Here is a 13,302-nt window from a genome sequence, read left to right as displayed (position 1 = left end):
ACTATGTGCCCACAGGTGTGAGTGGGGGCATCGTTGTTTTACTGGCTTCCACTTTGTGAAATGGGTGAAAATCTATTTTGAAAGCAGATAATATGACATAACACACTGTGCACTGCAGACAAACAGTGGTTGGTCTTTAGTGCTGGGTTTGGATGTGGTGGTTGAGGATGGCCACCCATAGATTTGACTGATGACTAAAACTACACTTCACGGCACTGTTTTTAGAAACTGGAGAGTGGGTGAGTGAGGGAGTGAGTGATTGAGGGAGATGGGTTTGTATGGGTATAGGCATAACTGACTGACTGTTCAGATACCATGCTCTCCCAGTTTAACACAATGTGGAGGTTGTTTTGCTTTGTTTGCACAAGACCTTCACTTGTCATTAGCATCACAATTACTGTACAGCAATTTAACACCCACCGAAGTAAACTGGTACGATCAATAAACAACAACATAATTGTGTATTTTTGAGCACCTCTTTAAAGGCCCAGTGCAGCCAAAAATGTGATTTTCTGCGTTTTATATATATTTACACACTACGAGGTGTATAACACCGTGAAATTCTGAAAATGCCCCTTTAGTGTAAGAGCTGTTTGAAAAGACTGCCTGAAATTTCAGCCTATTTTGGTGGGATGGAGTTTTGGCCTTTCTGGTGACATCACCAGGTGGAAAATTATTTAATAGAACAATAAGAGAGTTCCAAACCTCTCTGCCAATAACAAAGTTTATTTTTGACAATTCAAAACAATCACATTAAGTTACTTAGTTATTACCCAGAAATCACTTGATATTGAGATAAAAACAGCTGCATTGTACCTTTAATTTTCAGTGCTTAGAGCCTACATTTGAAACAAGCTAAAACCAAATAAATTTATTAGGGGAATCAGAATAAAAAATAGAATTTCTCCACTCCACTTTGTAACACCTATTACTTTTACTAGAGATTCATATTTTGATATAAAAGCATATTATGGAAATAGACTAATGCTACACTGAATTTATATCAGCGCTTTTCAAGGATCCGAAGGCAGTACTATGAATATGGAACATGGGTTATTTCAATGAGAACTTGTACAGTAAGTGGGTTGATACATCTTTGAGAGGCATCCTCCTGACGATCTCTTTCAGGTCACTCTGTGTGTGGGAGTACCAACTACCCACTGGGCACTGACGTCAATTCCACGTTGGTTCAACGTAATTTAATTAAAAAAATTAAAAAACGCAACAAAGCCCCTATGCAAAGCCCTCTGTTACTCAGAAACGTATAACAGAAAGCTACGTGACTGACTGACTGCTCACTACACCACAGAGGAGTGGACCTCCAGGGTAACGGAAAGCTACGTGACTGTTCACTACACCACAGAGGAGTGGACCTCCAGGGTAACGGAAAGCTACGTGACTGTTCACTACACCACAGAGGAGTGGACCTCCAGGGTAACGGAAAGCTACGTGACTGTTCACTACACCACAGAGGAGTGGACCTCCAGGGTAACGGAAAGCTACGTGACTGCTCACTAAACCAGAGGAGTGGGAGATGTGAAGTCCGGTGCTACAGACACACCCCCTCTACGAGTCACACAGGCACAAATCTGGCGCAGGTACTTCTAGGAGCAGTAGCAGAGTGGAAGCTAGAGAGGCTCAATAGCAATATCCCAACCACCACAGATAATGCCAGAACCAAGTAAATACAGTGATAGAAGCTGGACTGGGGCCACAGATAGCTTGCTTTGCACATGTGATCAATTTAGCATCCCAAAGGGGAATCTCAGTGAACCAGATGGACCGCCTCCTTGGGAGGATCAGGGAGGTGGTTTCCTTTTTCCACCGAAGAACAGCCGCTCATGTGCTTAAGACCAAGCAGGAAATGCTACAGCTACTGACCCACGAGCTCGTACACCATGTCACAACAAGATAGCTCTCCAACATGTCATAAGTGGAATTCCATCGTGAGCAGCAGGCAGCTGTATACTCTGCACTGACAGACAAGACCTTGAACAAAAAAATAAAGACATCGTCACCTTGTCTGATGATGTGAAAGTGGCAGAGGAGGTCCTCCAGGTGCTCAAACCTCTGAAAACGGTTACAACCCTATTGAGCACTGAAACTGCACCGTCTATGTCCATGATCCTACCTTTGAAAACAAGGATTCTACAATCCATGGCCCCAAGTAAGGAAGACCGCACCATTACTAGATGTCAAGGCTGCCATTAGAGAATTTGAAGTTATAAGCTCAGGTCTGCTTTCTTTCTTTCTTTCTCTTTTTGATGATGTGGACACAGGCAATTCTTTTTCATTCACTATTGTTCAAAGGAAGAAGATATCATGTCTCATATTGCACTTTAATTTAACAATTGAGTATTGAATATTTTATTTTAATATTTTATTTAAACATTGAAAAGTTCCTTGCTTTAAGTGTTCTTTAAGTAATAAATGGAAAGCAAAGTTATATTTGTCTCTTATTTTTTTGCTGATCGGAAAAATCATCCGCCCTGCAACCCAAAACCGTGAGTTTTGTGATCTGTTGCACCACTAATTATAACATTGCAAAAAACTTTCAATTAACATTGTTGCCAGCAATTACAATCCATGAATGTGTGATAAAGACATTGAATGTGGAAAGAAAGAAAAAACACAATAAGTACATGTTTTTCCTTATTATATCCTCTTTAATATATCTTAAAAAATGGATATACAATCTGAGAAAGAAAAGGAGGATTTAAACTGAGGAACAGACAGACCCTCCCGAGCCCCACAGAGAATTAGGCTAGCTGGACCAGTAAAATAAGGAGTGTGGGGCTAGGAACCAGAGCATGCTAAAAACAAGTCACATGAACCCCTGTCCATTTGAACACACACACATCTAACATACCTACTGTAAAATACATCACCTCCTGGCCACATACATTTTGCCTCATGCAAACATGTGAATACAAGTTTTTAATACAGTGATGACACTGAATCTAACGTTCCAATATGCACACATACAGGCACAAAGCCAGCCCAGGCAAAGCGAAGCAACAAACCCACACACTCAAAGATCTACATATCTCTCAGAAACACACACACACACACACACACACACACACACACACACACACACACACACACACACACACACACACACACACACAGAGGGGGACATTCAGACACATGAGGACATGCATACAGAGGAGACCCCACTCACTTGCCTCGAAACAGAGGACTCTCATACACAACCTAGCAGAGAAGAGAGCCCTCGTATTCCCTCTACCTCCATGGGGGCAGAGGAGAATGCATGAGGGTGGTGGGTCCTAAGAGAGTAGAAGGAGAAACGTCAGGATGGATGGATGGAGCAAGACAGACAGACTATCAGAGGCACAGTGCCCTCTACGCTTGGCTTCCCCAGAGGTCAGGGGAGCTGAGATAAGGTCAAGGTTCAGGTGTGGTGGTAGAACTTGTACTGTGGTACAGCTTGAGTCTTTTCCTAGGAGCTTGATCCGGACAGTGTTACAGTGTGTCTGGGGCACCGGTAAATTGTGTTCCCCCTGTGGATGAGTGAACAGGACAGGAAGTGTGCGTATCTGAAGTGGTACCCTATTCCCTATGTAGTGCACTACTTCTGACCAGGGCCTATAGGGCTCTTGTTAAAAGTAGGGTAATATAAAGGGGTGCCATTTCAGACGTACGCTGAGTGAAGTGGACAACAGAATGGGGACTGACTGTGTCGGTGGCACTTGCCATTCACATGCTGTCTGATGAGGTGGGTGTGGGCGGGGGAGTGCAGGCCTTGAATGAGTGACATAACAGAGATGTTGTTTTTCCAGCTGTGTGTGTTTCTGTGTGGCTGGGTGGGTGTGCATGCACAACCAAGTGCTGTGTGTTGTGAGTAACTAGTTGAGTGCGTTTGCTTTGCAATGTGTGTGAAGGGATTCTGTGTGTGTGTGTGCTCGTGTGCATTTTCTTTGCAACCAGACATGGCAGGCACTAGAACTGAGAAACACTAACAGATAATCTTTCTCTTTGATTCGTCAATTCTTAAATAACAGCTAAGTGGATTGGTTAAATCCAGGGTCCTCACTGCCACATGCGCTCACTATTATTGTCTCAGACACACAGAGGCCCCGTCATTGGACAATCCCTGCGGTGACGCAGCATGATTACTCTAGGCCACTCAGGGCAATTAAAGCATAATCCCTCAAACTTTTAAAAAACAATTTTTCTTGTAAATCTTTTTTTTCTTCTTTCAGCATCATTATATTGCAGTCAGGGCGTGTCAGCAATGTGCAGCGGTTGGTTGGTTGACGAAACGTTAGGGGGCGGGGTTCAGCTGCGCAGTCGAAGAAAGGGGGGGTTGCAGGCAGCCGGCGCAGCTGATGCAGTCATCATCTGGCATAGTGCTTGATGTAATCTTGAACCTTATTACGGAAATCCTCCTAGAACAAGACACACAAACAACATCAGTGAGCTTTTCTGGATCTGTATATCCTTGTTTAATTTTTTACAAACATCTTACCTCCAACTGCTCTGAAAATCTTTAGGCCAATATACAGTGTGTTCATCAGTTTAAATGACTGATCGAAACATTCAATAACAATGCAGTAAGATGCATCAGGGGTTGATGGCAGTGATACAGTGGGATGAAAACATTACCAACAAACCCCGCACACTTCCTGTCAAGCAAAACATGATACGACCACTGAGGGCACGGCTACAACAAGAGCTATGAAAACATTACCCGCAGAACGTCCGTCCGGCCAGGGAATACGGTCCCCATTGCCAGACTGTGGAGATGGAGGTAGAGACGGAGGGCCATGCTGCACTGCTAAAGCTCTGGCTCCGGGTAAACAGCCTCCAACAACAAGATGCCTGAGAGGAACCCAGGAGGGCTCAGGATTCCTCAATTAGCTCTGCTGGCCTGTTGTTCTGTACCCAGTACCAGGCTGTAAATAACCCCAGTCTACAGGGAGTCTGGAGGAACACAGTGAACAACCCATCTTTGCCTGTCTGTGACAACCTCGGTTTCCCCAGCCGGTGTATACACAGTATCTGGGCCTAATTGATCCTTCTGAATGGTATGGAACACTATAGTGCAGTACCTCCACTACAGAACTGGGGAGTTAAAGCCTTGGGCCAGAGTGTATGTGTGTGTGTGTGTGTGTGAGAGAGAGAGTGTGTGTACTCTGTGCGTAGAGTTTAAATTAAATAAAGTCAAATTAAATTAATTCCCATGAGCCTGTCTGGGGACAGTTAGATGATTGAGAGGAGAAATGGAGCCAGGTTGGCATGGCAGCGTATGTAGCGGCACAGGTGGCAGGAGCAGCTCAAAGCGATTGATATCCTTGGCTCTGTTTGTCTCTCCTGGGTCAGCTTGCCCCCTGCCCTTTTCCTTTTCCAGGGCCAGCTTTATTAAACCACACCAGCTCAGGTCATGCACAGCACAGCACAATTCTGAGAGCAACAACAAACGCATCCAACAAAAGCCTATTTTCTTCTCTTCTCATTAGTGGTCCAGGATTTGGGTTCGATTGGGAATTGATGAGGGTAGAAGGGGGTGGAGTCCACTAAAAGACCACACAGCCCTGGTATCAGGAGCCAAGGCAAGTGAAAGAAGCAACTGTAAACTCTCCTCCAATCTGCACAGGGACATCCCATTGACATCAACGCATTATTTACCCATCAAGCTCCAGTTTCACAGATGCACGTTTCCCAAGATAGGATTAATTCCTTTGAGAATAAGCTCAGAATGAGGCTTGGTCAGGGCTGGAAAAGGCCAGAAGAGTCTCAGACAACAACAACAATGTCAACCATGCCAACAACAACTTATGGAGATAAGCGCAAGACATAATGCTTTAAAATGGTGACGACTTAAGGACAATGTGTATAGCCGACTTACAATTGACATTTTAGTCATTTAGTAGACGATCTTATCCAGAGAGACTTACAATTAGTACAAGACTTAGTTCCTAGCATGCCATCTAAAAGAGCCTGTGCCTGCTACTCAATAGCTTACTTTACACTCAGGGAAAAACAATTAGCTCTACAGATCTCGCTCTCTGTCTGACATTGCATGAAAGCTTGTATGTAAATGGGGATGAATATCACAATCAGACGGCTGGTTAGTAACCTGCTTTTTGAGTCTTAATCCATCCTACTGGGACTCTACAGTCCAGAGGGCAGATGAAAGCCAGAGGGCAGATGACCTGGGGGGTAGATTATGACGTTGATCTTATGTGAAACTCCAAGGACGTGGGGAGGACAGAGACAGACACTGATATGAAGGAGGAAAGCAGTGCGGAAACCAACCAAACAAAGCCTGTAGTTGAAGCAGACACTGACTGACGGACTAGCGTTAGCGGCCATCCATTAGTGAACTGAACCATGTAACCTTTCCTACTGAATTAGCTCACATCCTCCCAGCAGGCAGGTACACCAGTGTTCAAAACACCTCTTCTGTTCAAAACACCTCTTCAAGAGGTAAATGAATTAATGCAAATGGCTGTACTTCGCCTTGGGTGGAATGTGCTCCAGCTTTACAGTCAGGCTATAGCAACAGAGCAAAGAAAACATCACTACGTTAAAGAGCCCTCAGCACAGCTAGGTAGACAGAACAGACTTAGAACGAACAGTTAGAACAGGGAGCCCGGAACACTCCAAGCTGAGACCTTGGGGATTCAACTGCTGCACCCCCCCCTACACACTTTACATAACTCTGCAGCCTTGCTAAATATTTTGGCAGCAAGCTGAGCGCAGCACAGAGCTTGGAATAGCCCCCCCTACGTAGTTCTGCGTATTAATCTGCCCCATTATAACAATCTGAAGGGTTTGTGGTCGTGTGGGCCTTACCTTTCTTCCCTGGCTAAAAGCGTTTTGATATACATCTGTATGCAGAATATTACAAAGAAACAGATATTTGGGGGGAGATTTATATTGGGTAATACTATGACATGACATAACACAACATAACAATGGAGATGAATGATGACATCCAGAACAGTTCTTTGACAAACAAGTCAATGTCCTCAAACAAATTCAAAAGTAAAAGTGCAGATGTACTCAAACTAGTCCTGCAGATTTATAAACCATTTTCCTCAGGGAATAGGTCAAAACTACATACTGTCCCTCCCCTGCTACAGCAAATACAGGAAAAGAGACAAGTTGAATTCCTGTCAGATCGCATCAATGTCACTGTTTTGACTCCCAGGGACATGTCTATTACACACGACTGGCAGAGATGACATGCACTCTGGAACCCTCAGTCACTCTTTGGTTTGGCCATTCAGACGTTTTCAAAAACAAAATTGACCAATCAATGGCCTTCAGTAACCCTGTGACATGATTTGTAACACCAAACAAGGTTACTTCAGAACACAGGGCTGCATGGCTCCTCTCCTCCATGTCCTTTACATTTACATAGTCATTTAGCAGACACTCTTATCCAGAGTGACTTACAGTTAGTGCATTCATCTAAAGATTGCTAGGTGGGGCAACCACAATGCTTAGTCATAGTAAGCAAATGTTTTCCTTTAAAGTAGCGATTGGCAAAAGTCAAGTGTGGGTGTTCGTTCACAAAAGGCTGTTGGATTATTTCAGATACTTGACCTTTTTGTACATGTCATCCAGAGATGTTTGCCACTGCACTGTTGTGGGACAGTTTGGAGCATCTGCAGTCACCTCAAACACTCACCCCTCCAGCTCAAAAAGTCTGATTGCCCAAATTGGATGTGATCAGTCCAGATGGGAACAGACCGCTCAACACAGCATTAATGTGAGTCTACTGTGTGTTCCTGTCCCGACAATACTGTGTGTTCCTGTCCAGCACCTAAAGTGCTAAACCAGCTGCACACACCACCACTGCTACAGGTAGGGTAGGAGCAACAGTCAAGCTATGAAAAAAGGCAATCAAATCCCCTGAACACCAACTCAGCAGACGCTGTCAGGGTAGACCGCAGGGGTGGGAGGGCGGAAGGGGTGGAGTGGTAGAAAACGAGACCTCCTGATGGCACTCATCTCACACTATCACTTCGAATCCCCCTCTTCCTCTTTCCTCCCCATCAGGACTAGGGATAGAACATTTCAGAGCCCTCTGGCTCACCTGGTAACGTGATCAGTTTGCACCGATTCAGGTCAGATCACGTCAGGTAGAACTAGCGCTGAAGGTGGCCCACAGCCAGCAAGGTGTTACAAATACTAGATAGTCCGACAGGAGATCACACAGAGGCCAGATGAGCTAGTGATTTCAAAGAATTATTGACAGAAAGAAAGTTGACAAAACTACAACATTTCCATACCGTCAAAGTTTTCACTTCACAAAACTGACACGGTGTAAACTAAGCGCTAAAGATCACCGTGGTTCAACCATCCAGAACCATGTCGAGCCAGACCCTGTCACGTGGATTAAGGGTTGTTTTCACGTGCAAACAAACAGCCAGTTGATTGGCTATTGATCCAGTGTGAGACAGATTGTTAGCACAGTAAAGATACTGGTCCTGTGGTGGTTGGAGAGCCATAGATCTGCATTAGGATGCAGTCAGAAGACCACAGGGTCCCTCAAGAGAGCATTATGCAAGGCCTTCGTTAAGCTTTCGGACTGGGAATCAATGGTGCAGTATGGCTGACCATGCTAGAATACCTGAGTAACTAATCATATCAGTCAAAACGCGGCTGTTAGTTTGCTGTGGCCAACCTTAAATCTACCATTTTCTGTGGCATTGCAATAGTTAATGTGACGTCCAAAAGTATTTTGACAGTGACACATTTGTTGTTGTTTTGGCTCTGTACTCCAGCAATTTGGATTTAAAATGATACAATTACTAGGTTGTAGTAGAGATAATCAGCTTTAATTTGAGGGTATTGTCATCTACATCAGGATCAAAATACAGTACTTTTGTACATAGTCCCCCCCATTTTATGGAAATAAAAGTATTTGGACAAATTCAGGTATACAGGGTATTCGGGAAGTATTTAGACCCCTTGACTTTTTCCACGTTGTTACAATACAGCCTTATTCTAAAATGGATTAAATCGTTTTTTTCCCCCCATCAGCAATCTACACACAATACCCCATATTGTTGCAAATGTATAAAAAAATAAAATAATCACATTTAGATAAGTATTCAGACCCTTCACTCAGTACTTTGTTGAAGTGAATTGTGAATAATGTGTGAGAAAGTTAGAGGCACAAAGATCATACCCCCAAGACATGGTAACCTTTTACAATAACAGGGGAGGTCAGCATTTTTGTGTGGGTATGATATTTATGCCTTTCCCACTCATCATGCATTCATGATTATCCGTAATGTTCAGAAACATATTATTTCTTTATTTACAATAAAAGTGACTAAAATAACACACTACATTATTTACCATTGGGCACAACATAATCTGAAACACCTAAAATGGGGGGACTACGTACAAAAAGTGCTGTAATTTCTAAACCGTTATGGATGAAAATACCCTCAAATTAAAGCTGACAGACTGCACTTTAACCTCATATGGTATCATTTCAAATCCAAGGTGCTGGGGAGTACAGAGCCAAAACAACAAAATGTGCCATTGTCCAAATACATTTGGACCTCACAACGACATGTACCACAATGACATGACAAAGTATAAGTCCAATATGCTTTTGTGTTGCTGACAAAGACATAAGATAAGGTCAATAAAGTAATCATGCCTGGCTAATCATCGACCTCTTTAGTTTTAAGGTCAACAGTCAAATGGCAGCCCCGTGTGGGTTCAGTCTGTTCCGTTCTGGTATGTTCCATCTTCCACAGCACTACTGTATGCCCCCCCCCCCCACCAGCCCCTAACCCCTCCCAGCTGACAATAGAATAACAATGCAATCAGAGAGCATTGAGCACTGGGGGAGTTCCACTTTAAGCCTACTCTCTCTACGTTTGTTGCTGAACCAACAATAAAGCTGGAAAAAGGGCTGTTTCTCAGTAGGAGGTCAGATCCATTTGACTGGGTGGCTGTTGTTTTTCCTACTGTGGGATGGGGATTCTGCAACACCACTGCTGCAACATGACTCCGTTACTATTAAAAGCCCTAGTTTCCTCTCAAAGAGAGAGAGGGAGAGAGAGAGTTTGAGGCCAAGCTTCCTGTGACGGGACAGTCAGCTGGGAGACCGCTGCATCAGTATGGTGATTACATGGTCATTTAGCATCAGTATGCTATGTGGTGGACGTGTGAGCCGTGGTTTCCCAGTACCCTCTGACACACATCTCTCAGTTCCCTCCGCACAAAGACTTGATGTTCAGTCGGCGTGCCACAAAGCTACAGGGTCAGGGGAGACCAAGAAATTGGACACTCCTCACGAATGCCACGGCCCTCACATCGAGAACCACAAACTGTGGACGTCACACTCGGCAGGGGCTTGCGAGAGGCAGCTGGGACAACTACTGTGCATATCTGTGTTAGTGTGAGGGAGTATGTAGAGTACATGAACCCCTGCTCCTTTGCTTTAAGTTCCTTGGCGTCCACATCACTAAGATTTTAACATGGTCCACACACCCGCATAATCATGAGGAGGGCATGACAGCGCCTCTTCCCCCTCAGGAGGCTGAAAATATTTGTCATGGTCCCTTGGCTCTTCAAAAAGTTCTACAGCTGCACCATCTCGACTGGCTGCATCACCGCTTGTTATGGCAAATGTACCGTCCTTGACCTCAGTGCTAGAGGGTGGTGCATACAGCCCATTACACCATTGGGGCCGAACTCACTGCCATTATGCTGCAATAGTTTGTGACGTCTTGTGGGGTCTAGGGTCAGTCTTATGTCTGGAGTATTTCTCCGGTCTTATCCGGTGTCCTGTGTGAATTTAAGTATGCTCCCTCTAATTCTCTCTCTCCTCCCGGAGAACCTGAGCCCTGGGACCATGCCTCAGGACTACCAGGCCTGATGATTCTGCTGTCCCCAGACCACCTGGTCGCGCTGCTGCTCCAGTTTAAACTGTTCTGCCTGAGGCTATGGGACCCTGACCTGTTCACCGGACGTGCTACCTTGTTCTGGACCTGCTGTTTTCGACCCTCTCTCTCTACCGCACCTGCTGTCTCTAACACTGAATGCTCGGCTATGAAAAGCCAACTGACATTTACTCCGGAGGTGCTGACCTGTTGCACACTCTAGAACCACTGTAATAATAGTTATTATTATTTTTTGCTGTTGGTCACCTATGAAGGTTTGAACAGCTTGGCCATGTACTGTTATAACCTCAACCCGGCACAGCCAGAAGACCGGCCACTTCTCAGAGCCTGGTTCCTCTCTAGGTTCCTGCCTTTCTAGTAGAGGTCGACCGATTATGATTTTTCAACGCCGATACCGATTATTGGAGGACCAAAAAAGCAGATACCGAATAATCGGTTGATTATTTATTTATTTGTAATAATGACAATTACAACAATACTGAATGAACACTTATTTTAACTTAATATAATACATCAATAAAATAAAATAAAAAGTAAATAATGAAACATGTTCAATTTGGTTTAAATAAAGCAAAAACAAAGTGTTGAAGAAAGTAAAAGTGCAATATGTGCTATGTAAGAATGCTAACGTTTCAGTTCCTTGCTCAGAACATGAGAACATATGAAAGCTGGTGGTTTTCAATATTCCCAGGTAAGAAGTTTTAGGTTGTAGTTATTATAGGAATTATAGGACTATTTCCCTCTATACCATTTGTATTTCATTAACATTTGACTATTGGATGTTCTTATAGGCACTTTAGTATTGCCAGTGTAACAGTATAGCTTCCGTCCCTCTCCTCGCTCCTCCCTGGGCTTGAACCAGCAACACAACGACAACAGCCACCATCGAAGCAGCGTTACCCATGCAGAGCAAGGGGAACAACTACTAGAAGGCTCAGAGCGAGTGACGTTTGAAATGCTATTAGCACGCTAACTAGCTACCCATTTCACTTCGGTTACACCAGCCTCATCTCGGGAGTTGATAGGCTTGAAGTCATAAACAGTGCAATGCTTGACGCACAACGAAGAGCTGCTGGCAAAACGCGCCTGTTTCTGCCTACCACCCGTCAGTCAGATATATATGCTGCTGCTACTCGGTTCTTTATTTTTAATGTTATTATTATCCATCCTTGATGCATAGTCACTTTACACTTATATAATATAATATATATATATAATATATAATAATATATAATATATCAAAATTGCCAGAAACAAAGAACTTTCATCTGAAACTCATCAGTCAATTCTTGTTCTGAGAAATGAAGGCTATTCCATGCGAGAAATTGCCAAGAAACTGAAGATCTGGTACAACGCTGTGTACTACTCCCTTCACAGAACAGTGCAAACTGGCTCTAATCAGAATAGAAAGAGGACTGGGAGGCCCCGGTGCACAAGTACATTAGAGTGTCTAGTTTGTGATACAGACGTCTCACAAGTCCGCAACTGACAGCTTCATTAAATAGTACCAGCAAAACACCAGTCAATGTCAACAATGAAGAGGCGACTCCGGGATGCTGGCTTTCTAGGCAGAGTTACAAAGAAAAAGCCATATCTCAGACTGGCCAATAAAAAGAACAGATGAAGATGGGCTAAAGAACACAGACACTGGACAGAGGAACTCTGCCTAGAAGGCCAGCATCCCGGAGTCGCCTCTTCACTGTTGACATTGACTGGTGTTTTGCTGGTACTTTTTAATGTCAAAGTGGAATTATGTTTTTAGAGATTTTTACAAATTAAAAATGAAACTCTGAAATATCTTGAATCAATAAGTATTCAACCCCTTTGTTATGGGAAGTCAAAAGTTCAGGAGTAGACATTTGCTTAACAAGTAGCATAATAAGTTGCATGGACTCTATGTGCAATAATAGCATTCATCATGATTTTTGAATGACTACCTTTTCTGTACCCCACACATACAATTATCTGTAAGGTCGAGAAGTGAATTTCAAACAGATTCACCCACAAAGAGCAAGGATGTTTTCCAATGCCTCGTAAAGGGCAACATTTAAAAAAAATAAAAAAGGTAGATATTGAATATCCCTTTGAACATGGTGAATTTATTAATTACACTTTGGATGGTGTATCAATCACCCAGTCACTACAAAGATAGACATCCTTCCTAACTCAGTGGCTGGAGGGGAAGGAAACCTCTCAGGGATTTCTCCATGAGGCCAATGGTGACTTTAAAACAGTTACAGAGTTTTAATGGCTGTGATAGGAGAAAACTGAGGATGAATCAACAAAATAAGGAAGCTTGTACAGAGTAAAAATATTCCACAACATGCATCCTAACATGTATTATCTCAGGGGTGTGAATATTTATGTAAATGACCTATTTCTGTCATTATGGCGTATT

At 43.5% G+C, this 13,302-nt stretch overlaps 1 protein-coding gene across 2 annotated transcripts in view; it reads right to left on the bottom strand.

The window, feature by feature from the left end:
- Positions 1-710: 710 nt before the first annotated feature.
- LOC135519366 (NEDD8-conjugating enzyme UBE2F) overlaps positions 711-13,302 on the bottom strand; it is an 89,926-nt gene continuing 77,334 nt past the window's right edge. For both annotated transcript variants that reach the window (XM_064944555.1, XM_064944554.1), the window contains one exon: positions 711-4,412. In XM_064944555.1, the coding sequence (XP_064800627.1) occupies positions 4,362-4,412 (51 nt within the window). In that variant the 3' untranslated portion in view covers positions 711-4,361. The remainder of the gene's footprint in view (positions 4,413-13,302) is intronic.

Source organism: Oncorhynchus masou, chromosome 29 (genome assembly GCF_036934945.1).
Source record: "Oncorhynchus masou masou isolate Uvic2021 chromosome 29, UVic_Omas_1.1, whole genome shotgun sequence".
Taxonomy (NCBI): Eukaryota; Metazoa; Chordata; class Actinopteri; order Salmoniformes; family Salmonidae; genus Oncorhynchus; species Oncorhynchus masou.
Note: the sequence above shows the minus strand (reverse complement) of the source record. Positions and strands in the feature narration are given on the sequence as shown.